The sequence below is a fragment of the Raphanus sativus genome, chromosome 4 (genome assembly GCF_000801105.2).
Source record: "Raphanus sativus cultivar WK10039 chromosome 4, ASM80110v3, whole genome shotgun sequence".
Classification (NCBI taxonomy): Eukaryota; Viridiplantae; Streptophyta; class Magnoliopsida; order Brassicales; family Brassicaceae; genus Raphanus; species Raphanus sativus.
Genome location: NC_079514.1, coordinates 42,466,064 through 42,490,851, shown reverse-complemented (window position 1 = coordinate 42,490,851; position 24,788 = coordinate 42,466,064). Strand labels below are relative to the sequence as shown.

General features: G+C 32.4%; 6 protein-coding genes and 1 long non-coding RNA gene across 9 annotated transcripts; 1 reads left to right on the top strand and 6 right to left on the bottom strand.

Annotated features, from left to right (window-relative positions):
- Positions 1-45: 45 nt before the first annotated feature.
- On the bottom strand, positions 46-3,129 carry LOC108855031 (protein IQ-DOMAIN 14). The gene is made up of 5 exons (XM_018628716.2): positions 2,811-3,129; positions 2,255-2,364; positions 2,020-2,113; positions 1,190-1,891; positions 46-1,096 (listed from the first exon to the last, which is right to left on the bottom strand). The coding sequence occupies exons 3-5, from the start codon at positions 2,092-2,094 to the stop codon at positions 164-166; spliced, it is 1,710 nt and encodes a 569-aa protein (XP_018484218.1). The 5' UTR covers positions 2,095-2,113; positions 2,255-2,364; positions 2,811-3,129; the 3' UTR covers positions 46-163.
- Positions 3,130-6,820: 3,691 nt separating this feature from the next.
- LOC108851061 (AAA-ATPase At5g17740) lies at positions 6,821-8,418 on the bottom strand. The gene is made up of 2 exons (XM_018624489.2): positions 7,587-8,418; positions 6,821-7,416 (listed from the first exon to the last, which is right to left on the bottom strand). Exons 1-2 carry the CDS (start codon positions 8,370-8,372, stop codon positions 7,000-7,002), a joined length of 1,203 nt encoding a protein of 400 aa, XP_018479991.1. The 5' UTR covers positions 8,373-8,418; the 3' UTR covers positions 6,821-6,999.
- Positions 8,419-9,669: 1,251 nt separating this feature from the next.
- On the bottom strand, positions 9,670-11,128 carry LOC108853616 (major pollen allergen Ole e 10-like). Its single transcript, XM_057007601.1, has 3 exons — positions 10,754-11,128; positions 10,417-10,657; positions 9,670-10,335 (listed from the first exon to the last, which is right to left on the bottom strand). Exons 1-3 carry the CDS (start codon positions 10,883-10,885, stop codon positions 10,301-10,303), a joined length of 408 nt encoding a protein of 135 aa, XP_056863581.1. The 5' UTR covers positions 10,886-11,128; the 3' UTR covers positions 9,670-10,300.
- A 3,640-nt stretch (positions 11,129-14,768) lies between these two features.
- On the bottom strand, positions 14,769-15,210 carry LOC130511588 (uncharacterized). The gene is made up of 2 exons (XR_008945082.1): positions 14,976-15,210; positions 14,769-14,887 (listed from the first exon to the last, which is right to left on the bottom strand). It is a non-coding gene; the product is annotated as an uncharacterized LOC130511588 (long non-coding RNA).
- A 3,406-nt stretch (positions 15,211-18,616) lies between these two features.
- LOC108838536 (protein THALLO) lies at positions 18,617-20,541 on the bottom strand. 3 transcript variants are annotated; one of them, XM_057009704.1, is made up of 8 exons: positions 20,319-20,541; positions 20,083-20,220; positions 19,843-19,944; positions 19,680-19,742; positions 19,458-19,603; positions 19,217-19,360; positions 19,085-19,148; positions 18,617-18,993 (listed from the first exon to the last, which is right to left on the bottom strand). In XM_057009704.1, exons 1-8 carry the CDS (start codon positions 20,403-20,405, stop codon positions 18,988-18,990), a joined length of 750 nt encoding a protein of 249 aa, XP_056865684.1. In that variant the 5' UTR covers positions 20,406-20,541; the 3' UTR covers positions 18,617-18,987. The 3 variants fall into 3 exon arrangements, with proteins under 3 accessions (XP_056865684.1, XP_056865682.1, XP_056865683.1); XM_057009702.1 differs by having other exon boundaries at positions 18,617-18,839; XM_057009703.1 differs by having other exon boundaries at positions 18,617-18,839; positions 19,458-19,600.
- Positions 20,542-20,659: 118 nt separating this feature from the next.
- LOC108848276 (signal recognition particle 14 kDa protein) lies at positions 20,660-22,213 on the top strand. The gene is made up of 5 exons (XM_018621596.2): positions 20,660-20,773; positions 21,135-21,218; positions 21,389-21,482; positions 21,581-21,690; positions 21,947-22,213. The coding sequence occupies exons 2-5, from the start codon at positions 21,216-21,218 to the stop codon at positions 22,106-22,108; spliced, it is 369 nt and encodes a 122-aa protein (XP_018477098.1). The 5' UTR covers positions 20,660-20,773; positions 21,135-21,215; the 3' UTR covers positions 22,109-22,213.
- Positions 22,186-23,724, bottom strand: LOC108848274 (uncharacterized). Its single transcript, XM_018621595.2, has 4 exons — positions 23,609-23,724; positions 23,225-23,497; positions 22,648-22,905; positions 22,186-22,563 (listed from the first exon to the last, which is right to left on the bottom strand). Exons 2-4 carry the CDS (start codon positions 23,453-23,455, stop codon positions 22,294-22,296), a joined length of 759 nt encoding a protein of 252 aa, XP_018477097.1. The 5' UTR covers positions 23,456-23,497; positions 23,609-23,724; the 3' UTR covers positions 22,186-22,293.
- Between the last annotated feature and the right edge of the window lie 1,064 nt (positions 23,725-24,788).

Sequence of the window (24,788 nt, the reverse complement as noted above, 5' to 3'; positions counted from 1 at the left end):
GGTCCTATGTAAACCTGTTTCTTCAATATCATTACCAGAATCTCATGGTCAAAAGTTCTACTTCAAAACAAATCCTCTGTCATTACAGTAGCACTCAAAATCAACACCACCCACAAATGAAACAAAGGTAACATAAAAAAGAACATGTTTCATCAAAAAGAGATCACACATATTTGTTAAACGGTTTCCTACCAACTGTAGAATCAATGCTCAAATGTCCTACCGATTTAACTGTCTTGTGCTTCTCAAGAACCACACTTACAGGTGAACCAGGACCTCTGTTGCTCATGAGCAATGATCCTTTGTTCCATCTAAACATATCTTTACCTTGTTGCGCTGGTGGATACGACACTCTCCTCTTCTCGCTGCTGACCGATGATGGTGTACCCATCACTCTCTCTTTTGGGTTGCTGTTTGGTCTAACTTTGGCCTTGGCAGAGACAGTTGGAGCCATGTAGCTTGGGAATGGAGGGCAGCTTGTGAGGCTGTCATCATCCTTGAAAGGAGAATCTCTTAGTCTTCCTCTTGAATATCTTGATGTGTGGAAGGGTCTGGATCGTGTAGACCTCGATGATTTGGGTGTGGAACTGTCAAAGTTGTCAAGCTTGAAATGGTGTTGGTTGCTTGACTGAGACAGAGGGCTTGGGCTTAGTCTTGTTGGTGTTAGCCTGTAATGGCTAGCAAGAGGAAGCTGTTGATCCCCCCAGTTCCACCATAGAGAGAGCCCACCTGAAGTTCCAACGTCCTGAGCAGACTTGGGTGTTACCTTGTGAGAGTATGCATAGGCCATGGATCTTTCCCTCTTGATGATTGCATCAGTTTTCCTCTGTGATCTCGCATCCCTTTCTTCTTTTGTCAGCACACTATCGTCCCAATGATCATTACCAGCTTCAGATGCAGACCGTTTTGCTTTGTCTTTCTCAACTTGTGTTTGGTTTTCAGATATTTTTGTGCGGTGTGACTGAATTTTTGATTGGACACGGACCAGTTTCTGCATGTACTTCATTGCATTTACTGTCTGCCGCTTCACGCTGTATCCTTTCACCACCCCTTGAAGCCTGACTAAACCTTTGAGAGCTCTGAAACTCCTCCTTGCCTGTTTCATCCAAATCATCAACAGTCACGAATATGGATGCTAATGTAATGGGATGAATCTTTAAAACAGAAACAAGAATGTGTGTATACGTACCGTGTAACCTCTGAAAGCTGCTTGAATCTTTGTTGCAGAAGCATGTTGGACCAAGAGAGTTGGCTCTGGTCTAGAAACAGTCTCCCCTCGCAGTTCTGCTCTTGTTGACGGTGGCTTAGGCGTAGTGGGTCTCGGAGTATCTAAGGTTGATGGTTCTGGTCTTGGAGGAGGCTCTGGTGAAGGTAGTCTTGGAGATTCCAATCTTAGTGGGTCTGCTCTTGGAGTAAGCGGCTTTGGAGGGAAGGCCTGTGGGGATGAAACTCTTGGTGAAGTTGGGCTTGGAGAAGGAGGCTTTATATGGTCATCAGCTCGTGGAGAGACAACTCTTGGTGAAGTTTGTCTTGGAGAAGGAACTACAGGCTTCAGAGGAGTACTGGAAGAGGCTGATGATGGCTTTGATCCATCAGGGGACTTCAGCGAAAGCAATATTGAAGAATCCAATCTTGGAAAGTCATCCCTAGGAGGAGGAGACTGTGGAGAAGCAGGCCTCAGAGGAGGAGAAGGAGAGGCTGAAGGTGGATTTGATCGATCATGAGTAGGAGGTCTGAAAACAAGATTGTGATCTCTCTCAGCTTCTGCCAAAATCTTTTCAATACTACTGGGCTCTCTGAAGATGGGAAGAAATGAACTGCTCTCTCCACGCTTTAGCTTCCCAAACCCTTTCTTCTTCTTTTCTTTCCCATTCTTTCTCTCTGCTTCCTCCTACAAAAGAAATGCCAGCCAGGAGCCAAAAGTAATCTTATCATCTAAAACTCTTTAAATCCAACACTCTTGCAGGCAAAAAAAAAAACTAAATTCCAGCAAACACTTATTGGAAGTAACCAGCTTACATAGCCGAGCTTCTCTTTGGAATGTGGACTAAAAGCCCTTTTGATTGCAGAAAACAAACTTCCTTTCTTCCCCATTTCTCCAACATTCCCTTACCTGTCACAATAAAAACATAACTCAATTTTTGTTGTACCCTTCTTTTTCTCTTTCAGACACATCAAAGGATGAACCTTTACGCTAGTCTTAAGATCTATGCATACAATTAAAACTGGAATATTTATTAGAAGCGTTTCTTACATATATTGATGGCTAGGATGTTGCAAGAAGCCACAAACAAGTTAGCATGATTGCTTTGTATCACTGACGATGAAGAACAGCTTCAGCAACAAACAAAAAAAGCCTATTACCTGCATTATTTAAATGAAACAGCAGTTACAAAAGACCCAAGAACTGAGATACAGAAACTGCCAAAAGAGAAAAGATATGTTACAAGTTGTTGAGCTTCCATGAAAAGGAAGTTTTAACTTGTTGAAAAACGTTAGGCCAACTATATATCTTCTCTTTAAATTAGGTAAACTGACTAAATCATCACAATTTTTTTTGCTTGTTTGATGCAGAAGACAGAGACGGAGACAGATTTAAGTGTAAAAGGTCTGAAATTTAGTATGCAGAATATTAGAAAATTGAAAGTTGAAAACTTTGCTTAGAGAATTTTTATCAGTAAGCAGACAACGACAACAATAAGAACAAGAAAAGACAGATCTTTTGAAACAATCCAGAAGACTATAAAGTGAAAAATGAATACTAAATCAAAGAGAACTAAAATAATTCACAAGCAACAAGAACTACATACCTTGGTTCTGAGAATTTTGGTAGCTCTACCTTCTTTTAAAGAGAGAGAGAGAGGCCACATAAGCAGCCAGAGAAGAAAAACTCTGGTCTGGTGATTTTCCTCTGTTTCCTCTATTTAATTGAAATTTTATAATGGCCATTTTAAGAAAACTATAGGGATATTAGTCTTCTAATCTTTTCTTTGTGTTTGTGAGTAAAATTACTTTAAAATTGTTGAAAAGTCTGCAACTTTGGATCTGGGACTAGTTGGTAAGAGATGATTTCAAACTTTTTCTTTCCTATTTTCTCTTACTACCTTTTGTTTTTGTTTTTGTTTTTTTTTTCTTCAGCTTGATTATAATCATGAAACAGAGGAATAGTTGGCCACTTTATCACTCAACCTTGGCCTACCATTTCTTTTACGTCATTGTAACCACAAACTCAAAAACTCTTCCCTAGGATACCAAACGGTAACACATAATATGGTGGATTGTGACTACTAGATTTTTATTGGATCATTTGATAGTCTATGCCAAGTAAAAGAAAACTTGATATGGTTTTATATGGAGAATAATATTTTCCTAGAAAAAAAGCTAAACAAATATTTAATAATAAATTTATTTTTAAAAAATAATTTTATACATGTTTATATGATATTAATTAATATTTTAAGTAAAATAATCATGCTAAATGGTACAAATTATATGTATAAATAAAAATATAGCTGTTTACATTTCTAAGTAAGTTTTTTGAATGTTTATAACTAAGTTTATCCACTCAAATTATACAGAGCAAAAATTATTTGTATTCATTGGAACATATTCAATCGAATCTTAAATATAGTACTCCTAATTATTTTCTTTCACGCTAAAAATTTTCTGAGAATGTTTCATCCGGTGAAAGATGGTTATTCAGCCTGTTCATCAATCATGCAACATCGCCACAGCCAAAATGATTTTCCATGCATATGATAAATCGAACCATTAAAACTTTAGATATCAAATTACTAAGATGAGATATTGAGTAAATTACTAATTGATCAGTAATTAACTGACTGGTAAATATTCTTCATGATTTACTCAATATCTCATCTATGTAATTTGAATGTAAGAACTATAAAGCTTAACAGATTTTGTAAATGAATAAACTATTTATTTATTTTTATGACAATGATAGAAACTCATATATGGTAGCATATGATAAATCAAACCATTCAAACTTTAGATATCAAACATGAAACTCCATAACTAAAGTTCTCTGTTATATTTGTCAAAAAAAAAAGTTCTCTGTTATTCATTTTACTTTATTTTTTTATTTTTTTGAGTGATTTTTTTTAAATATAAATATTATTTCAACCCGAAGCGAGAATATTAATTCCGGTTACAAACATGATTCAAACAAAATAACCCAAGTCAATGTATTACAGAACCGGTTTCGCCCATCCACTAAATCCGGCACATTCCACCGATCTGCTTTTAAAATTCTTAGGAATCGAGTACTGTTCTCAGCCTTCGACGATGACCACTTGGAAGTGAGATTCTCCTTATTGCTTCGGATGCCGGGATTCCCGATGTCGTCTTCGGAGTAGTTAGATCCCGGTGATATCCTCAATGCTTATAACCCTTTCTCTATTGGTAAACGTTCGGACGCAATAGAAAAGAGGATGAAGAGTACGTACCAGTGAAAATCGCTCCGAACCTCTGTTGATTTTATTTTTGTAACCAATACAAAGCTTTGCATGCTTTTACTTACGATGTTGATTTTTTTATAAACAATTTTACTTACGATATTGATATTTGCAACAACCGTAGCCTGAAAAAATAATAATAATAATAATAATAATAAGATAATGATTGAAGACTGACAGAGAAGAGTTACGTATTTTCTTAGAGAAGCTAACTCACTAGGATCAATAACGGTAATGAGACCAGAGCCTTCGAAGTAGCAATCCCTTTGGTGTCTTCCTTGAGCTTGATAATAAAGATTCATGGCGACAGAAGCGTGATTTAGAGAAATATTAGGATCATAACATGAACCTCCTTTCATAATAATTCCACAATTTACTATAGAACATGCAAAGTCTATGTTCTTTTGTAATCTTTCATTATCCGTAACATGGTTTGCTATACACCAATCTCCCTGCAACAAGAGCAAGTTCAAATGGAAAAAAAATTATATATGAGAGTGACTTTTTTTTACATTTTTACATTTTGTTTTGGAGTAATCTTACACATGAACCTGTGAATTTACTCTCATGAAATTTTCCGAAGAAAGGTATAAAAAGATGATTAAACAAAGAGTTATGTGTGCTTTAGGCATATTTGATTTTATGTGACGTCTGAGAACACTCTTCTACAGCTCTGTTTTGCCATTTACATTTAGATTTAAGTTTTCTTATATATGTAAAGAGAAACGTCCACCCAAAAAAAACATTTAAGTATTATATCTGTAACTTGGTAAATAAAATGGAATGTACGTTGTCCAAAAAAAAAGGTAAATAAAATGGAATTAGTGAACTAAAATGGAATTATTGAACTAAAAAGGAATGAAATAAAAGAAATGGAATATGGAATAAATTTCATTATATTTTTATAGATTTCATTATATATTAATTCATGATCAAAATTATAATTAAATGATATCTTTTAAGTTTTCTATATTTTTGTTAATAATTGCAATTAATAATTTTAATATTTTGCTGATTTTTCATACTCTCCACAATTTTAAGATAATTCATATTTTATTATCAGTAAAAAAAAAAAAAAAAAAAAAAAAAAAAAAAGTAATTAAAAAATTCTAACGATAATATCATAATTGAATTTCTATTTTTTTAGTAACATTGAAATATATATATATATATATATATATATATATATATATATATATATAATCTCACATAAGATAGAATGAATCATATATTTTTAAAAAATAATTTTAACACAATCAAAATCACTCATTGTGATAATCTGAAAACAGTTCGTAAAAAATTCAAAAATATTTATATTATTATTTTAAAATGATGTTTTTATTCTCACGTTAAGAGTTAAGATGTTTAAATTTTTTGTTACAGTTAATAAATAATTAGATTAGATATGTTAATATATAATTACCTATAAACTAAAAACAAATTTCATTTATTTAATAATTATCATTATCTAATAGATTATATATTATGTTATCTAAAATTATTTTACATCATAATATTTTAAAATAAATATTAATCACTGTATATAGTTTTATGTATATACGACTATTTTCAAATTTATTTTATGTAATAAAATAAACTTTTATAAAAATAAAAAATTTATCATATATAAAAAGTTTAATATTTAATTAACTATTAAATATTTCAAAAACATAAAAATAATTTATTTTAATGAATTTTTAATTGATAATATATCTATTTATAAATTTTTGTAAACTTATTAAACTCATAAGTGCGGGAAAAACAACTAGTTAGGAATTAATGGAATAGATCATTCCATATTATTTTCTTCAAAAAATTGACAATCTAGTTGCAAATATATAATTTTAAAGTAACTACGAATTGTAAAACATGATATATTTTAAAGTAATTACAAATTGTAAAACATAATATTTTTCAAACTTTACAAATGTAACGGTTATTATTTTCAGCAACACGTGTGGTCCTAATCTTAGAGATATAAACCTAAGTGTGTGCAATCATGTGAAGATATATATATATATATATATATATATATAAGCTATAGAAAAGAGTATTAGCATAAATTAAAATTTATATTACCTTGGTGGAATTACAAGAGAGCCTGTAAGATGAGAAGTGATTCTCTCTCTTCTTCTTCGCTCAGCTTCTTTGTGGTTCCTCAAAGCAGCAATACTGTATAGTTCATTACTTCTTTTGGTATTAGAATTGGCAAAAATCATTGTTTGGAATATTTTTGAAGGGTACTTAATTAGGTAGTGTTTAAGCATAGAACTGGCAAAGATCTTCAACGACAACAACACCTCCATATTTTTTTCTCCAATTAAAAAAAAAACTAAAAAAAGAAGTGTTAGATGACCGAGTTATAGGCAGTGAGGATGACCAGCACCCGCGGATCACACGATCTTTTAATAAACTAAAAGAATAATCATCAATACATAAAATTTGGTTACTTGTAAATTTAATTATTATTTTTAATAGATATTGTGGAAGATTAGCAAGACTCGCTTCAAGTTTATATGACTCGTCATATACATGGCAAATGTCTTCCCTCATCTTCATCAATCTTATCTGATGTTAAACTCTCCAAAGTCTTCACCAGACCTTCGAGTACCTCATCAACATCATCGCTCTTCATTAGCTCCACCGTGACTAGAGCAGGTGTGATAAGTACTTGTCCATCAATCAAATGCTTGATGTCTGGATAGAGACGGTGTGGCTCATCATTGTCGACATGAGAGAGGCCCAAGTAGTTAGACGCCAACACTTTGAAGCCTTCAAAACAGCAATGTCCCATGTAAATTTCCATACTGATACGACTTAGCAATGTTGGGTCAATCATATCCTTGTTTTTTGTCGTGAATATTACGATGCATGGTTCTCCGCATGGTGTCCCTAGTGTTAGGCTTCTCAACAGCTTCGATAATGCAAACACCGTCGATCCCTATTTGATCAAACCAGAAAAAGAAAAAAAAGGAATACACAAAACAGTTTGAACATAAATATTATACTAATCAGTAATCAAAGCTTGGAATGTCCAAGTATTGACTTGAGTAACAAAAAAGACATATAAATGTAATGTATAAAAGTAAAATAAAAAAAAATAGACCTAACCTCGTCTATATCCTCTACGAGGAGAATAGAGTTGTTCATGACTCCTGAAAGCATTTTTCTTGGATCGAAGTAGCTTTCCACTGGTCTCGAGAGCTGTAGGTCGTAGACATTGAAGTTAAGGTACTTAGCCATAGCAACCACCAGGCTAGTCTTCCCCGTCCCCGGTGGACCATGCAGCAAGTAACTTCTCGTCCAAAGACTCCCAACTCTATCGTAGAAATCTTTCCCTCCGACGAACATATCAAGATCGTGGATAAGGTCACGCTTGAGCTCTTCCTTCATAGCAATTGTTTCAAAGGTCGAATGGTGCTCAAGGGGCTTGGTCTCCCAAGTGTCAAAGGAGTGAGAATATATGTGCACCTCCGGAATTGTCATCATCTCCTTTGCCTTGCTCTCTAAGTAAGGTAGGTAAGAGTTATAGACCAAGTCTTTGTGTCTTTTGTCAAATCTCAGCTCGAATGATTCCCTTCCAATAGTTCTATTATAGAAAATCCTCCAGCTGAGCTCGAACCCTTGGTAGCTATCGGCTAATGTGAGTTCGCCGACATGGTAACTGTCCGAGTGAATGCCGAGCTTATTGAAAACATAAGCGTGAGTGGCGGAATAGAGGACGTTTTCCCTACCAAACTCGCCTGAGTGTTCGATGACAAGCGTGGTGACGTGATGATCACGTTTTGTATCAGTCAATGAAGGAGAGCCGAGAAGATACCGGAGATAAGCGATGATCAGGTTTTGAATCGGACGAGTTATTGCCTGAAACATTGATTTGATCAATTTGATCATCATGATATATAACCGCCGCAACCCTAGTATATGTTCTCTATATTTATGAAAAAGGTGTATATAGAGAACTTTTCATATTTCTTCTCTTTCAAGGCACCGACTTTTTAAAGGTATATTTCTGAAAATATTAAATAATTATGTTTATTACTATATATATCATTTGTCAAAATCTACCGTGTTTGTTAATTTGCCAGATTTCACAAAATTTTGTGTCTTATTATTAACTTTTAACAACACAAATTATCGGAACATCTTAGATTCTTTTTAACATATCTAAACTCGTAATATATTAGATTATTTATTAGATCAAATGAATAATCAAGTTTTGATAGTAGATTTTACATTTTCAATCCAAGTTACATTAATTTTCTACTTACTTAATTGCCGGAACAAATAATATTATTTCTCACTTTTCTTATTCTATTGTTATGTAATTAGAGAAAGACTAAGAAAAAAAACACATTTTTTCTGTTAATAATCATAAAATCCTATCGTCTACGAGAAAAAAAAACTGATCAGATCGACTCAAACCCCGAACAAAGAATCATGTTGCTTTCGAGATACGAAAGTTGCTATTCCGAATTGGTCAGAATACACAAGCTTATCATTTAGCATGAGCCTAGCTGATCAGATCGACTCAAACCCCGAACAAAGAATCATGTTGCTTTCGAGATACGAAAGTTGCTATTCCGAATTGGTCAGAATACACAAGCTTATCATTTAGCATGAGCCTAACTGATAAGAGGCTTAATAATGCTATCTCCCAAGTTCATGTTAGTTATGGGAAAACTTAAAAAAGAGACCAAACGGAATTGGCTTCACTTGGATTCGAACCAGACACCTTACTTTTTCATAAACTTGAAATTTTAAAAGAAAAGAATATCTAAAATTGGGTAAACATTTAACTAGGTAATCTTTTGGCTTTCTTAAAGGGTAAACAAGTTTTTTCGTTAAATGCAAGTGTATGAAGACAGATTAAACATCATAATTTACACAATGCAATGATTTGCTAAGTAATGAAGCAGAGTGAAATGCAAAGTAGAAGATCCAATAAAAGGTACAACAACAAAGAATATGTACCAGTCAGTTTATTACTAACTGATTTTTAAGAGTAAAGACTATAAAGCTCATCAGTTTTTGTAAACGGATCAAGTATTTATTGTGCTGAAAATGATAGAAAAATCAAATATTGTAGCAGTTGATAAATCGAACCATTAAAACTTAGATATAAAACATGAAACTCCATAACTAGAGCCATTGGCGTGGGTGGCTTTACGAGATAGACTTTCAACTGGTAGTAGGATGATGCAGTGGAGTGCGAATATTAACACTTCGTGTGTGTTTTGTCAAGAGCCATTGGAAACGGTTAGTCATCTGTTCTTTCAATGTCCTCTATCGGAGCAAGTATGGTCAGTGCTAGCAAAGGGGGTGATGCGTGATAGCTATACTACAGACTGGGAGGACTTAATGAGGTTTATAAAGGATGAAACAAAAGAAAGGCTTCTTCTCTTTACAACCCGTTATCTGTTTCAGGCTACTATACATAGCATCTGGAGAGAAAGGAATAGAAGAAGGCATGGGGATGTAGCATCTCCACCTGTTCTATTGGCGAAGTTAATTGATAAGACTATGAGAAACAAGTTCTCAATTATACAGAGGAGGCGAGAGAAAAAGCTCGAAGGAGGGTTGCAGTTTTGGTTCTCAACAAGATGATTTGAACTTAAGTCTTTATTAAAAGTTTGATGTTGCATTTTCTTTAAAAAGTTACACCAAGTTGTAAAAACAGGTTTTTTTCTTTGAATTAAATTTAACATTCAATTCAAAAAAAAAAAAAAACTCCATAACTAGAGTTCTCTGTTTTTTTTGGTCAAAAACTAGAGTTCTCTGTTATTCGTTTTATTTTTGTAACCAATACAAAGCTTTGCATCCTCTTACTTACGATATTGATATTTGCAACAACCATAGCCTGAAAATAAGAGAAAAATACAATAAGATATTGTTTCAAGATTGACAGAGAGAAGAGTAATAACATAATTGCTTAACTCACTAGGATCAACGACGGTAATGAGACCAGAGCTTTCGAAGTTGCAGTTCCAGTAGTGTCTTCCTTGAGCTTGATAATAAAGATTCATGGCGACAGAAGCATGATTAAGAGGAGTATTAGGATCATAACATGAACCTCCTTCCATTATAATCCGACAATCGATTTTAGAACATGCAAAGTCTATATTCTTTAGTAATCTATCATTATCTGTAATAGGGTTTGCTATACACCAATTTCCCTGGCTCTGCAACAAAGAGCAAGTTCCAATATAAAAGAGTGTATATGAAACTGGTTTTTCTTTACAATTTAAATTTATTTTGGAGTAATCTTAAACACGTACCTGTGAGTCTACTTTCATAAAATCTTCGGATGACAGATATAGAAAGATGATGAAACAAAGACTTATGTGAACTTTAGGCATATTTGATTTTGTTTGACGTCTGAAAACTCTTCTACAGCTCTGCTTTGCCATTTACACTTAGATTTAAGTTCTCTTATATATGTAAAGAGAGACGATCAACCAAAAAAAATATTTAAGTATTATATAAATTTAATGTAATTACAAAATGTAAACATAACTGCTTTTCCAAAATTTACAAAAGTAACTGCCATTATTTTCAGCAACACATGTCGTCCTAATCTTGGAGATATAAACTAAGTGTGTGCAATCACGTTTTTCAGTTTGCTTATATTAAGCCTTTCTGTAAAATACAAATATCAAATTTAAGACTTCTATATTTTGTGATGATAACTATAAATATTTTAATATAATATTTAGAAACTACTAAACATAAATAATTAATTAATTAGGTATTATGTCTATGATTATATAGACTTTAATATATAACTATCTTTTGTCAAGAAAAAAATAGAGTTCTTATTTATTTGCCAGATTTCACGATAGTGCCGTGCGAAGGCATGTAAAAACCTAAGGCAGAGTCTAAAATCGGGGCCCTTTTAGTGTAGATCAATAAAACACATAATATTGTTAATATAGTTTATAATCATACAAAACATTAATAAACAGTCAAACACGTCCAAAACTAACGAAAGAGAAAAAATTACCAATAGGTAATAAAAAGATTGATAGTTCCAATAAACAAAAACGATATAGGAAACAACACCACATTTACTTACCAAAACATTTCGTTTTCTATATAAGTTTTTGTTCAACAAATTTACAAAAGAACACATAAGAGATTCGAACTTGTTCAATATCATTGGGAGTTGGAAGACTTTTAAATCTAAAACTATATTATGTACTACATTTTGGTGATTTATGGGGCCCTAAAACTTATATATTTTTAGGGGCGTGTGGCAAATGCCTTTTTTGAAACACATTAGGCACGGCTCTTATTCACGAAAGCTCATTTGTTATTATTAAATTTTAACAACCAACACAAATTGTCGTATTATCTTAGAATTTTTTAACACATGTCATATCATAGATTTTTTATTAGATCATTAAATGAATGATCAAGTTTTAATATTACAATTTATCTTTTCAATCTAATAATCATATAGTTAAAAATCTAAAAGAAAAGAATCTCTGTAATTGGGGCGAACATTTAAAGTAGATACTATTAAGCTTGCTTTAAGAATAAACAACTTTTCTTCTTCTTGAAATGCAAATGTAATATCTCATATCAGAAGACAGATTAAACATCAAAAATTACAAAAGTAGAATAACCAGAACCATCATTTCGAGAAGACAAGTTAAGAGTACTATCTCATATCAGAAGTAAGATTAGATATTTTGAGTAAATCATAAGGAATATGTGCCAATCAGTTTATTACTAATTAATTTTTAAGGTAAAAACTATAAAGCTTGAAAGTTTTTGCAAATGGATGAAGTATTTATTGTTCTGACAATGATAGAATCATAGAAACTCAAATATTGTAGCATATGATAAATCGAGCCGATGACAAAAAAAAAAAAGATAAATCGAGTCATTCAAATTTTAGATAGCAAACATGAAATTCCATCAATAGAGTTCTCTGTTATTCATTTTATTTTTGTAACCAATACAAAGCTTTGCATACTTTTACTTACGATACTGAAATTTACAACTCCCATAGCCTGAAAATAAGAGAAATATATACAATAAGATAATATTAATTCAAGATTGACAGAGAAGAATTACATAATTGTTTAGAGAGGCTAACTCACTAGGATCAATGACGGTAATGAGACCAGAGCCTTCGAAGTAGCAATCCGCTTGGTGTCTTCCTTGAGCTTGATAATAAAGATTCATGGCAACAGAAGCGTGATTAAGAGGAGTATTAGGATCATAACATGAACCTCCTTCCAAAATAATTCCACAATTGATTTTGGAACATGCAAAGTCTATGTTGTTTATTAATTTATCATTATCCGTAATAGAGTTCGCTATACACCAATCTCCCTGGCTCTGCAACAAAGAGCAAGTTCGAATGGAAAAAAACGTTATACATGAGACTAATTTTTTTTTCATTTTAATTTTTTTTTGGAGTAATCTTAAACATGAACCTGTGAGTTTACACTCATGAAAATTTCAGACGAAAGATACAAAAAGATGATGAAACAAAGACTTATGTGTGCTTTAGACATATTTGATCTGCTTGACGTCTGAAAACTCTTCTACAGCTCTGCTTTGCAATTTACAGTTAGATTTAAGTTCTCTTATATATGTAAAGAGAGACGTTCACCAAAATATTTTTTTTTGGAATTAGTAGACTAAAAAGGAATGCAATATAAAAAATAGAATATATTTCATTCTATTTACTCATGATCAAATTGGGAATGAAATGATTTATTTTGAATTTTGTTTATTCATCGTGGAAGTATAACTTATCATTTATTAATGTCATAATAAATAAAAAATCAATTCAAGTTTCACATTGGATATTAAATAAAACAAAATCATATATATATATATATATATATATATATATATATATATTTGGTCTAATCCTACTTAGTATGAGGTTTTTTTGGAAGTAATGACCCAAGAACAAATCCGTGTGGGACTTAGGTCTAAAGCGAACAAAATTATACTAAACGAGAGATTGGACATCTGGTGATGGACGTCTGGCTCTAATTGAGCGTTTGGTCTCAGTACAGGCATCTAGTTTGGCTCTAGTAGAGCACTTGGCCCGGAAATACATCTGATCCGTCACAACTTGATGTAACATCCATCGCGTAGATGTAACATCCAGATTCACAAGGCATATCAACATTAAGAAGAAACTAGAATTCTTATTTGTTTTCAGGATTTCACAAAAGTTTATCTGTTAATATTAACTTTTAAGCACAAAGTGTCATGATATTTTAGTTTTTTAATACATTTAAGCTCTTAAAATCCTAGATTATTTATTATATTAAATGGATAATCAAGTTTTAATAGTACAATACATTTTCAATCTAATTATCGAATATTTGAAATTCAAAAAGAAAAGAATTTTTGAAATTGGGTGAACATTTAACTAGTTACTCTTTAGCTTGGTTGAAGGGTAAACAAGTTTTACAAAGCAATGCTTTGCTCACGTAATGAAGCAGAGTGAAATGCAGAGTAGAAGATCCAATAAAAAGTTCAACAACAACAAAGAAGAAGAAGAGACTAATTCTTGATTTGGATGCTCCGGCTTATGTTGGGATTGAACCCCAAGGTTTCCTGATTTCTCTTGAGATAAGCAGTTTTTATTATATATGTTCAGGTTGTTAACCAAAATAGAAATTGTATTGTTTAGAGAATATTAGTGAGAGATACATTTATAATGATTCTTAGAATTTTAAAAATTTATAGTTACTAACAAAAGAATTCTAGTATACTTAAAATCAAGTGTTATTGGTTTCATGATCTTTTAATAATATATAGAATTCATTGTTCTTCGAATGGTTTGGGTTTTAAAAATTATTAATTCTATTAAAATCTAATATTATTAGAGTTGAATTCTTAACATTTTAATTTATAAAACAAGATTTTTAAAATATTGTATATATTCAAGATTCTGAAAATCATTATAGTAGAATAGTTTCGTAGACTTTTAAAATATAAAAAATTCATTAAAACTTTCTGTAAATTTAACAAATCTCTTAATTCTTCCAATCAATCAATTCTACTTAAATTAATCTCCCAATAACCCCTTAAAACTCTTTTGATCAAAATGAGAACACAAACCATTCGAGAAGACGAGTTAAAAGTAATATCTCATATCAGAAGTAAGATGTACCAGTCAGTTTATTACTTATTCATTTTAAGGTAAAAACTATAAAGCATAACAGTTTTTGTAAATGGATGAAGTATTTATTGTTCTGACAATGATAGAATCATAGAAACTCAAATATTGTAGCAAATGATAAATCGCACTCAAACTTTAGATCAAAATGAAATTCCATAAATAGAGTTCTCTGTTATTCATTTTATTTTATTTTAACCAATACAAAGCTTTGCATACTTTTACGGACTATACTGAAATTTGCAACTCCCATAGCCTGAAAATAAGAGAAATATATAATAAGATAATATTGATTCAAGATTGACAGAGAAGAATTACATAATTGTTTAGAGAGGCTAACTCACTAGGATCAGTGATGGTAATGAGACCAGAGCCTTCGAAGGAGCAATCGCTTTGCGTTTGGTTTCCTCCTTGAGCTTGATAATAAAGATTCATGGCGACAGAAGCATGATGAAGAGGAGTATTAGGATGATAACATGAACCTCCTTCCATAATAATTCCACAATTGATTTTAGCACATGCATAATTTATGATATTTAATAATTTATCATTATCTGTAATATAGTTCGCTATACACCAGTCTCCCTGGCTCTGCAAAGAGCAAGTTCAAATGAAAAAAGGTTATATATAAGACTGAATTTTTTTTTACATTTTGAAATTTGTTTTGGGGTAATTAATCTTAAACACATACCTGTGAGTTTACACTCATGAAAATTTCAGACGAAAGATATAAAATAATGATGAAGCAAAGATTTATGTGTGATTTAGGCATATTTGATTTTTTTGCTTGACGTCTGAAAACTCTTCTACAGCTCTACTTTGCCATTTACACTTAGATTTAAGTTCTCTTATATATGTAAAGAGAGACGTTCACCCAAATGTTTTTTTCTGGAATTAGTAGATTAAAAAAGAATGAAATATGACAAAAAAAATGGAATAGATTTCTTTTTTTTTTGAACAAAATGGAATAGATTTCATTCTCCTTATTCATGATCAAAATTGTAATGAAATGATTTACTTTGAACTTTGTTTATTTCTTTTATGGAATTGGTAGAGTAATCATATTTCATATTCACTACAAATGGTAAAATAAATTGTGGGACGGATGAAATTAGATCATTCTATATTATTACATTCTAAAAATTGACATTCCAGGATAAACTAAAAGTAATTACAAAATGTAAACATAATCATTTCCAAACATTACAAAAGTTCCAGTCATTATTTTCAACAACACCTGTCGTCCTAATCTTGGAGATATAAACTAATTAAGTGTGAGCAAACACGTCTTTCTGTAAAATACAAATACGTACCAAATTTAAAACTTCTATATTTATGCTAGTAGCTATAAATATTTGAATGTTACAAAAAAGCTATAAATATTTTAAGATAATACTAGATTTTGACCCGTCCTCTCTGGAGGACGGTATACCTTTTGCTTTGCATTTTATTTAACAAAATTAGTTTTCATATTTATATTTTTAATTAATTTTTTTTGTAATCATATTTGTGTAAAATATTTTTTCTAAAATGATGAGTAAAAGACTTTAATTTATTTTATTAAAAATAATTGGACTAAATCTATATTAGTAGAATCTTTTAAAAGGACAGGTATATATATATATATATATAGAAATTTTATTTTTTATATTGTGTTATCTGTAATGATCTTTGTGTTTAAAGTGGTTAGCGTTATTATATAGTTTGATGCAAATATAAAAAAAATAGATATAACGTTTATCAATTGGATAGTTTAGGTATGGGAAAAAAACCTAGATCCGAAGAACTGAACAGAACCCGATCCGAAGAAGTAGTATACCAAACAGAACTGAAATTAATTAAATATCCGAATGAGTTCAAGTTTTTGGTATTTAAAGAATCGAAACCGAACCCAACCTGAACCGAAGTATTTCGGGTTGCCGAATATATCTGATATATATTTATATATATATATATATATTAATTATTTTTAGATTTAATGTATAATAAAACATTCAAAATATATAAGATACTTTTTGGTTGTTCAAAATATTTGAAAATATATACGAATAGTCGTATATGTCTAAAATAGCTAAAGTATACTCAAGACACTAAAAATACTTAAAATATCTATTGATTCTCAATCCAAATATTCAAATCAAACCAATTTATATATAAATTTTAGGTATTTTGACCTATGCTATTCAAATTTATATGTAATATCTATTTTTGTTTATAGATTTTGTGAAAATTTAAATATATCAGGAATTTAAAAAATTTAAAAATTATTTAAATGGGTTATCTGTACCCAAACCAAACTCTCAAAGATCTGAACCGAATCCAAACCAAAATTTAGAAATACTCAATGGGGCTGAAATCTTTGAATCCGAAAATTCAAAATCTGAATAGAACCAACCGAACCCAATGGAGGCCCGAACACCCACCCGTAGAACATTTAATAAATAGTTTTTAATCGAATAATCTATTGAAAACCCGTTAAACTAAATAAATTTATAAGAAAATTTATTTCTATTAAAAGTCCACTTAGACCACCCATTAAACCATATTTAAACATCATGTGCGTTGTTAATAGATAAAACTAATGTCTATATAAAATATTTAAAATTTAAATAAGTTAATGTTTGGTTGAATAAATCCCAGATTTTTAGGCTGAGATGTAAATTATGTTGTTGTAGTGTGATAATGATTTTTTGAAAAAATGGTGTTCAATTTTTTTTGTTTTTTTTGCTAAAGATGTTGCTAAAAATATATGTTAAATATGATTACAAACCTTATATTTAAATGTTTTTATATCAATATAAAAAGATTTAAATCATACATGGACGAATTTGAACATAGTCACATAAGATAAAAATCAGCTTTAAATTGTTTAATATAAATTACATATATCATTATAATTATTCTCGTATAGAAACTATCAAAAGCTAAAAACAGTTTTAATAATGATTACTGTTAATTTCAAAACTACCCAAAGAAATAGGGAGATACGTTTTCTTACATTAAAAAGTAGTTATGTTTTTAACTTTAAAATCATAGTATTATATGCTACATAAATTAAGAAGTCAGTTTTCTTTTTTGAAAGAGTAAAACATGTAAATAATTAGTTGGACACAACCTTTTATTAACTGAAAATACTTGTCTTTTAAATGAATAAATAGTTTGTTTAAATTTTACAAATTTATTTAGAAAATGCCATCTTTTTAGTTTTTTTTTGTTTAAAATTAAGAATTAACATTTATGTGGTCATTTTAAATGATACTTGCAACACATAAATATTTTAAGAAATTGAAAATATTTCACATTTTTAATAATAATTTAATTTCGTATATAACAATATATTGAAATATTTTTAATTTTAAAAAATAGAACAAAACAATTATACAACAGAAAAAAAATTCATCCTGAAATTAAGGGCTAGTTCAAATGAGATTCTATTGTTGGATTAAATAGATTTAGTTAGGATTAAATAGATTTAAATATAATTTAAATAAAAAGCATAGATTAAAAATATATCAGTGGCATATGATGGTAAATATTTTAAAACTTCAAGGTGGTCTCAAAAAAGCCTCTTGTGTTTTAATAGTATTGATTTAGAAACTGTATGAAACCGAAATAATTAGGTGATTATGTTTATTATCATTTGTCAAGCATAACGAGAATGCTTATTTATTTGCCAGATTTTTCACATTAAAAAAAAGTTTATTGGTTACTATTAATTTTTAACAACACAAAATGCCGCAATATCTTAGATTTTTAACATATCTAAACTCATAATATCTTAAGATTATTTATAAGATTAAATCCGTAATAAAATTTTAACAGTACATTTTACTTTTTCAATCTAATAATCATATATTTGAAAATCTAAAAAGAAAAAAATCTCTGAAATTGGATGAACATTGAACTAGCAACTCTTTAAGCTTGTTTGAAAGGTAAACAAGTTTAACAAAGCATTGTTTTGTTCAAGTAATGAAGCAGAGTGAAATGCAAAGTAGGAGATCCAATAAAAGATAGAAAACAAAGAAGAAAAATATGACATTGATAGGAAGAAATATGACATTGATAGGAAGAAGAGGCTAATTCTTGATACGGATGCTGTGGCTTATGTTGGTATTGATACCTGAACGTTCACCTCCGTATGGACCAGAAGGTTTCCTGATTTCTCTAACTTGTCCTCCACGTCTCTTGACTTTGTCCGTGTACTTGTCCTGCAAACAAGACCAAGGCCCCAAAACATCTCAGCTGAGGCAAAAAAACTAAAAATGGACAAACTAGCAATCCAAGTGTGTTATGCCCTGTAGTTCTTTCTCGGATTCTTTTTGTCCTTGTTGCGATGTCGAGTCAATCCTCTGTTACTCAAATCTAGGTTTTGGTCGAGATAAAAAAAAAAAAGAACAGGAACGGTGAGAGAAACAGAAGATCTTGTTGTATGTGTTTTGGAAACATTCTAAACCTCATTTGAAATCAAACGTTTCCCATCCACGCTTTCTGGTAATGAAAAGGTCGATGATGGTTCCCTGAAACAGCATGTACACATCATATGTGACGGTCTAGAAAAGGTTAAAAGTAGTGTGTATAATCACACCTTGAATAGATCTCTGCTTTGGCAGCTCGTTTAGCTTCTCTGTTCTGTCTCACTTGTTTGTAAAACTCATCTTCCGAGCCTTCTGATTTGCCATCACTATCAACCATGTCATTATCATCATAGTCGTCGGATGTCTCTAGCTTCCTGGTTAGATACGGAACTTTAAAATTATTAATATATATACACGAGGTACAAAAGAGATCATCATTAGTAAAAGAGTAAGAAAAAAAAAAGACATTACTTATAAGCTAATTTCTGACGTTTTTGAGCTTTATCAGACTTTGAAACAGTAGAACCAAAAACTCCATTGCTTGTTAACTTTCCTTGTAGAGAAGCTCGAAGTTTCAACAACATTTCCTCACTCTGAATATCAACTTGATCATTCTGCTACAAAGAAAAGCATATGATTATTAGTTCAACTTAAACAGAACAGACAAAGGATAGCTTGGATGAGTTTTTTCACCTGGTGCTTGCGTTTCTCTCCTTTTCTCCTTGCGTCTGCCCTCGATTTATTGATTTTAACTGGCTGTATCAACAGAGAGATCAAGAAAAGGATACAAAGGAAGTGTCAAACAACTCCTAAGAGAATAACTCAAGTGATAGAGCGAGTAAGACGCAACTTCTACCTCGACTGTGTCTTGTGTGATTATAACTGTCCCATTATTAGCAATACTTGTCGCTAGAGACTCTTCAAATCCAGGTGGAAGCTCTCCATCAACTCCTTTGATCTTTAATTATATAGAGAAGAAAAAAATTTAAAGTAAGCTGATATGATAAAAGAAACAAACATCCGCTTGACTAGTCATACAAAATGTATTATAGCATCGCTGGAGACTCATGACACACACACACACACACACACACACCTCCATGGTTAATTCTCTGTCTCTATCTTCTTCATCTTCACTATCATCTTCTAACCCAGCATCAGCTTCTGTAATGGATCCTATTTGTTCTGCCCGTACTCTTAACACCTCCTCTTCTTCATCATCACTTGATTGGAGCTTCAGAAGATAAGATAAAAATTTAACAAACGTATGGTGAAGTTTGTCTCAGAGAGAATCAATATACACAAAAAGAACAAACAAAACACACTCCTTACCTGAAAATCGTATTCGTTTTGATCGTTTCCTTTGGGTGTCTTGGTGCTTACGCTACCACTCTTCTGAAACCCCACTTTTTTCCACATTGTTATGTTTTTTCTCAGAGCCGGTTCTGAGGTTTTTGTATAAATTAGGGTTCTCTACGTCGGAAAATATCAAATCAACGCCGCTGTTAATTAGCTCTTCGAGGAGGCTATCAAAGAGTTAGAGAGAGAGAGAGAGAGAGAGAGAGAGAGAGAGAGAGAGCGCGCAGCGTTTAAACCTTGCTAGGGTTTTTTAGAACTTCTTGTTGGTTAAGAAGGCCCATTAGTTTGCATAAAAGGCCCGTTAGTGTGGACATAATATAAAGCCCTAATTTAATATTCTTCTCTTTAATTTTTTTACAGCTACCGAATAAATTTCATCCGGCCGGTGGGTGTTGGAGAGCAGATCACATCAGCTTCTCTAGTCTCCGGTAAGTTTACTTTTTGATTCTTATATCTTCTAGGTTTTCAGCTAATGGAACGTTGTAGCTCAATCTGATTTGAAATACAAATAAATTGAATTATACTATCTCCTCCTGCATGTTGATTTTCGTGTAGATTTGTTCAGAATCTTTGGATGATCTAGGGTAATTTTATTTTATCTTTTTATTAGCTTCGAATAGATCAGAATCTGAATGGTTATGGCGCAATTTGTTTTATTGTGATGTTTTATTGGATTGATATAGGCAAAGTCAACTTTAAAAATCAGATCTTTTACTCAAAAAAAAAAAACTTTGCATAAGGTCTCTCACTATTGCCCTGCATTGTGGTTATGTTTTTGTTTCTACTCAGTGATCCGAAAGATAAGAAGAAGAAGAAGTCCTTTCAGTGCTTGAGCATCTGCAAAGAGTATCCATCTGAGGTTTTTCAACAATGGTAATTTTCGATCCCATTAGCTATATGATATTCTACACAAGATGAAAACACTGTGTGTGTGTGTTATGAGTGTTTGCTGGGATTTTATTCAGCTAGACTATATAAGATTCAATGGTTAATTGAGGGGGGAAAAATCTTTTTTTTAATGGAATCTCGTTTGTTACTCTCAGGTTTTACTACAGTTGGATCCGTTTCTGAATGAACTCACGAGCATGTTTGAGAAAAGCAAAGAGAAGGGTTCTGTGTGGGTTACTTTGAAAAGATGTAAGCTTGGCTGTTTTAGTCTTTTACTTGACAGACAATCTCATCTGGACCTTCTTCCTTCACTTGTATATGATTTATATTATCACTTGTTGTGTCAGCATCTTTGAAGTCTAAGCTGCAGAAGAGGAAACTGAGCGAGGCAGGTGAATCCATAGAGTACAGATGCCTTATTCGAGCTACTGATGCCAAGAAAACTATTTCTACTTCGGTATGTTCTTCTACTCATTGATCTCGAGAAGTTACTGCAGAACCATATTTGTCTCCAAATGTTTAACTATGCCATGAGTAGACCATATTAGTCACAAGAATTGTCTGTCTATACTTTCACTTGAGAATGGTTAACAATAACATATAACATTCTTTCTTAGCCCTCTTCGTAAACTATTACTGGGGGGTCAAGAATGTGAATACTGGTTTAAGTTTTACACTGACGCTAACTTATTGCAATGGTTTCTTGTTTTAAGGTTGGGGCTAAGGATCACCAGAGATTTCAAGCATCATATGCCACCATCCTTAAAGCACACATGACTGCTTTGAAGAAGAGGGAGAGGAAAGACCGTAAGAAATCAACAGAGGCAGACAAGAAAGAAAGCACTTCAACCTCTACTAAACCCAAGAAAATTTGATGTTCTCTCTTTTTTTAATGTAATCTCATTTGACCTGCAATTTTTACTTATAAACTGAATTTTGAAAGATATTAACATTCAAGAACAGGATCATTTATTTGAAAAGCCTTACGATAAACCAAAGAAAACCTCAATTGTGATTGTGAATAGGTACTGAGTAAACAAAAGTGAAACTGACAAGGGGTTTAATCGAACTGTTCATCAGTCTTTGAGTCGACATAAGCCTTGAGGACTTGCTTGTACTTCTCGGGACTGTCGTACCAGGTAGGCGTGTTGATGATCGCCTTCTCTAGCCAGTACTCATCATACTCTTTGGGCTTCGACATCGTCGCCATGAATCTATTCCAACCATCCAAGGCTCGTGTCAACCGAACGGTCTTAGGTTTCCCCGAAAGAAACCTAAAGTAATCTCTTGCAAGTTTTATCAACTCCTCCCCATTGATAATGTAAGTGTACTGCCAACAAAAAAAAAACAGAACATTCGATCAACACATGATGATACTTACATATATTGCAAGTTTCAAAGTTGTGTGTTGTACCAAAAAGATGAAGCCTAAGGTGGCTAAAACCACTTGCAGAGTCTCTTCAGCAATCCCAGCGACACCACCGTCTTCTTCTCCTCCTGATCCTTCAGGACGCTCTCCACCGTTACCACCACCGCCTCCTCCTCCACGTGGAGGAACGTTGCCGCCGCCGCTTTCAGTATCATAAAAATCTTTCTTTTGAATCTGCTCCCGTAACATATCTTCAACTGACTTCTTCCCCATAGCTTTCTCTATTGCTTTCCATGGTGATATCTAATGAAAACAAAAAAAAATCATTACAAACTGAAAAACATGAAAACAGAACAGCAACGATCTGCCACTAAAAGAAATCATTGTCCAGCTAGAAGTAATATCATTCAAACAGAGAAGAGCAGAACTAATTACAAAGTAAATTAATTAAGACAGAGAAGAACAGAACTAGTTACAAAGTAAAATCATTCAGACAGAGAAGAACAGAACTAATTACAGAGCAAAATAATTCAGACAAAGAAGAACAGAACTAGTTACAAAGTAAAACCGTTCAGACACACAAAAGAACATAACTTTCAAAGTGAGGAAAAAGGCATCAGACCTCGTCACCGCCACCATTGGACTTATCCTTGCCACCACCAAACAAGCAAACAGCAGAACTTTGCTTCCATTTCCCACTACGCCGGTGACTTAACAGAGGCGAAAACAGAGTAGACACCGAAGCAGTTGCTCTAACAGGTACACTGGTGGAGACACCATTAGCTTTAGGTATCCTCGTCGTCACAGGAGAGTGGTAGGATGGTCTAAAACAATTAGCCTGAGTAAAGCTCATCTCTTTCCCCCAATACTTAGTGCATTAACTTTCTGATGTTAACTGCAATAATTCAAAATAAACCCTAAGAAAATGCTCTATTGTGCAGAAGGGTGAGAACGATGAGAAGCTCAGTATGAACCGGATTACAGATTTGAAAACGATGATTTGTACCTTGTGGAAGCCTTAACGGAGACGAGAATTCGAGAGGAAAGGGAAACAATCGCCGGAGAAGACGAAAGAACAGTGAGGAGCGAACGGTGAAGCGATCCCTATGTTTTTTTAATCTATCTCCAAAGATGAACTTTTACGGCGTCGTTTAGCCTGGGTTGGTGGACCGAACCGATCCAATTGATTACCGATTCTCGCGATTGCATTTGTCGATGTTTCCGGTTTAGTTTAAGTTCGGTTTAGTTTTGATTTCACACTTAACATATGCTTCAAATTTAATTTATAGAGGGTTTGGAAAGCATTTAGTTTTGTGTATTCAAAAAATATTGGAGATTCAAGTTCAAACACACACAGAGTTGGTCAAGAAATAAAACTCATCTTAGCGGATGTGTGTTATCTGTTTCAAAGGATAGAGAGTCTTTAGTCTATTCAGATGATTCTGTTGGTAGTAATTGAGATATATATCATGAAATTCAAAATCTAAGTTTGGGGTTTGGTTAAAAAATATTGGAGATTCAAGTTCAAAAACACAGAGTTGGTCAAGAAAGCTGATGTGTGTTGTCTGTTTCAAAGGATAGAGAGCCTTAAGTCTATTCAGATGGTCAGTTTTGTGTATCTAGACACAAATTGTTGAAATAAGGAGAAATGAAGCTATGTTACAGGTCCAAGCACATTCCCATAAACACAAGAATATGTTGCTAGATAAAAAGCAGAGTAACTATGGTTTTATGGATTCAACTCTGGTTTCAGACTACAGGGAGAACCTTTGCACGTCAAAGAAGAAGAAGAAGCTCTTGTTAGGCAACAGAGCCACTATCTAGCAATGTCCTTGCTCATAACACTTTCTCAAACTCTTACGGTTTTGAACTTTGTCATTTGATATGCTTTTAATTTGAATGCACTATCAGTCTTCGATGAGTTCACGAAGTGGTCAGGTTTGTGTATAAGCATTGAGAAATCCACCTTGTATATGGCGGGAGTTGCAAGAGAAGAGCAGAGCAGAATTCTTATGAATTTTCCATTTGCAGTTGGATCTCTTCCGGTGAGATATTTAGGTCTGCCTCTTATGACTAAGGTGATGAGGAAGCAAGATTATCTACCTCTTATGGAAAAAATTCGCAACAGAATTGGCACTTGGACCACTCGTTTTCTCTCCTATGCGGGTAGATTACAGTTGATCAAG

Bases quoted from the DNA above. Each gene is read 5' to 3' on its own strand.
- LOC108855031 (XM_018628716.2), bottom strand. From the start codon at position 2,094: ATGGGGAAGAAAGGAAGTTTGTTTTCTGCAATCAAAAGGGCTTTTAGT. The intron at 1,892-2,019 runs GTAAGCTGGTTA...TTTCTTTTGTAG, and splicing joins CCAAAGAGAAGCTCGGCTAT to GAGGAAGCAGAGAGAAAGAA. The intron at 1,097-1,189 runs GTACGTATACAC...TGGATGAAACAG, and splicing joins CAGCTTTCAGAGGTTACACG to GCAAGGAGGAGTTTCAGAGC.
- LOC108851061 (XM_018624489.2), bottom strand. From the start codon at position 8,372: ATGATGATCAAATTGATCAAATCAATGTTTCAGGCAATAACTCGTCCG. The intron at 7,417-7,586 runs GTTAGGTCTATT...TTGATCAAATAG, and splicing joins TCGTAGAGGATATAGACGAG to GGATCGACGGTGTTTGCATT.
- LOC108853616 (XM_057007601.1), bottom strand. From the start codon at position 10,885: ATGGCAAAGCAGAGCTGTAGAAGAGTTTTCAGACGTCAAACAAAATCA. The intron at 10,658-10,753 runs GTACGTGTTTAA...TCTTTGTTGCAG, and splicing joins TTATGAAAGTAGACTCACAG to AGCCAGGGAAATTGGTGTAT. The intron at 10,336-10,416 runs GTGAGTTAAGCA...TCTTATTTTCAG, and splicing joins CATTACCGTCGTTGATCCTA to GCTATGGTTGTTGCAAATAT.
- LOC108838536 (XM_057009702.1), bottom strand. From the start codon at position 20,405: ATGTGGAAAAAAGTGGGGTTTCAGAAGAGTGGTAGCGTAAGCACCAAG. The intron at 20,221-20,318 runs GTAAGGAGTGTG...TATCTTCTGAAG, and splicing joins AAAACGAATACGATTTTCAG to CTCCAATCAAGTGATGATGA. The intron at 19,945-20,082 runs GTGTGTGTGTGT...ATATAATTAAAG, and splicing joins ACAGAGAATTAACCATGGAG to ATCAAAGGAGTTGATGGAGA.
- LOC108848276 (XM_018621596.2), top strand. The intron at 21,483-21,580 runs GTAAGCTTGGCT...TTGTTGTGTCAG, and splicing joins GTGGGTTACTTTGAAAAGAT to CATCTTTGAAGTCTAAGCTG. The intron at 21,691-21,946 runs GTATGTTCTTCT...TCTTGTTTTAAG, and splicing joins AGAAAACTATTTCTACTTCG to GTTGGGGCTAAGGATCACCA.
- LOC108848274 (XM_018621595.2), bottom strand. From the start codon at position 23,455: ATGAGCTTTACTCAGGCTAATTGTTTTAGACCATCCTACCACTCTCCT. The intron at 22,906-23,224 runs GTCTGATGCCTT...TGTTTTCATTAG, and splicing joins CCAATGGTGGCGGTGACGAG to ATATCACCATGGAAAGCAAT. The intron at 22,564-22,647 runs GTACAACACACA...TTTTGTTGGCAG, and splicing joins CCTTAGGCTTCATCTTTTTG to TACACTTACATTATCAATGG.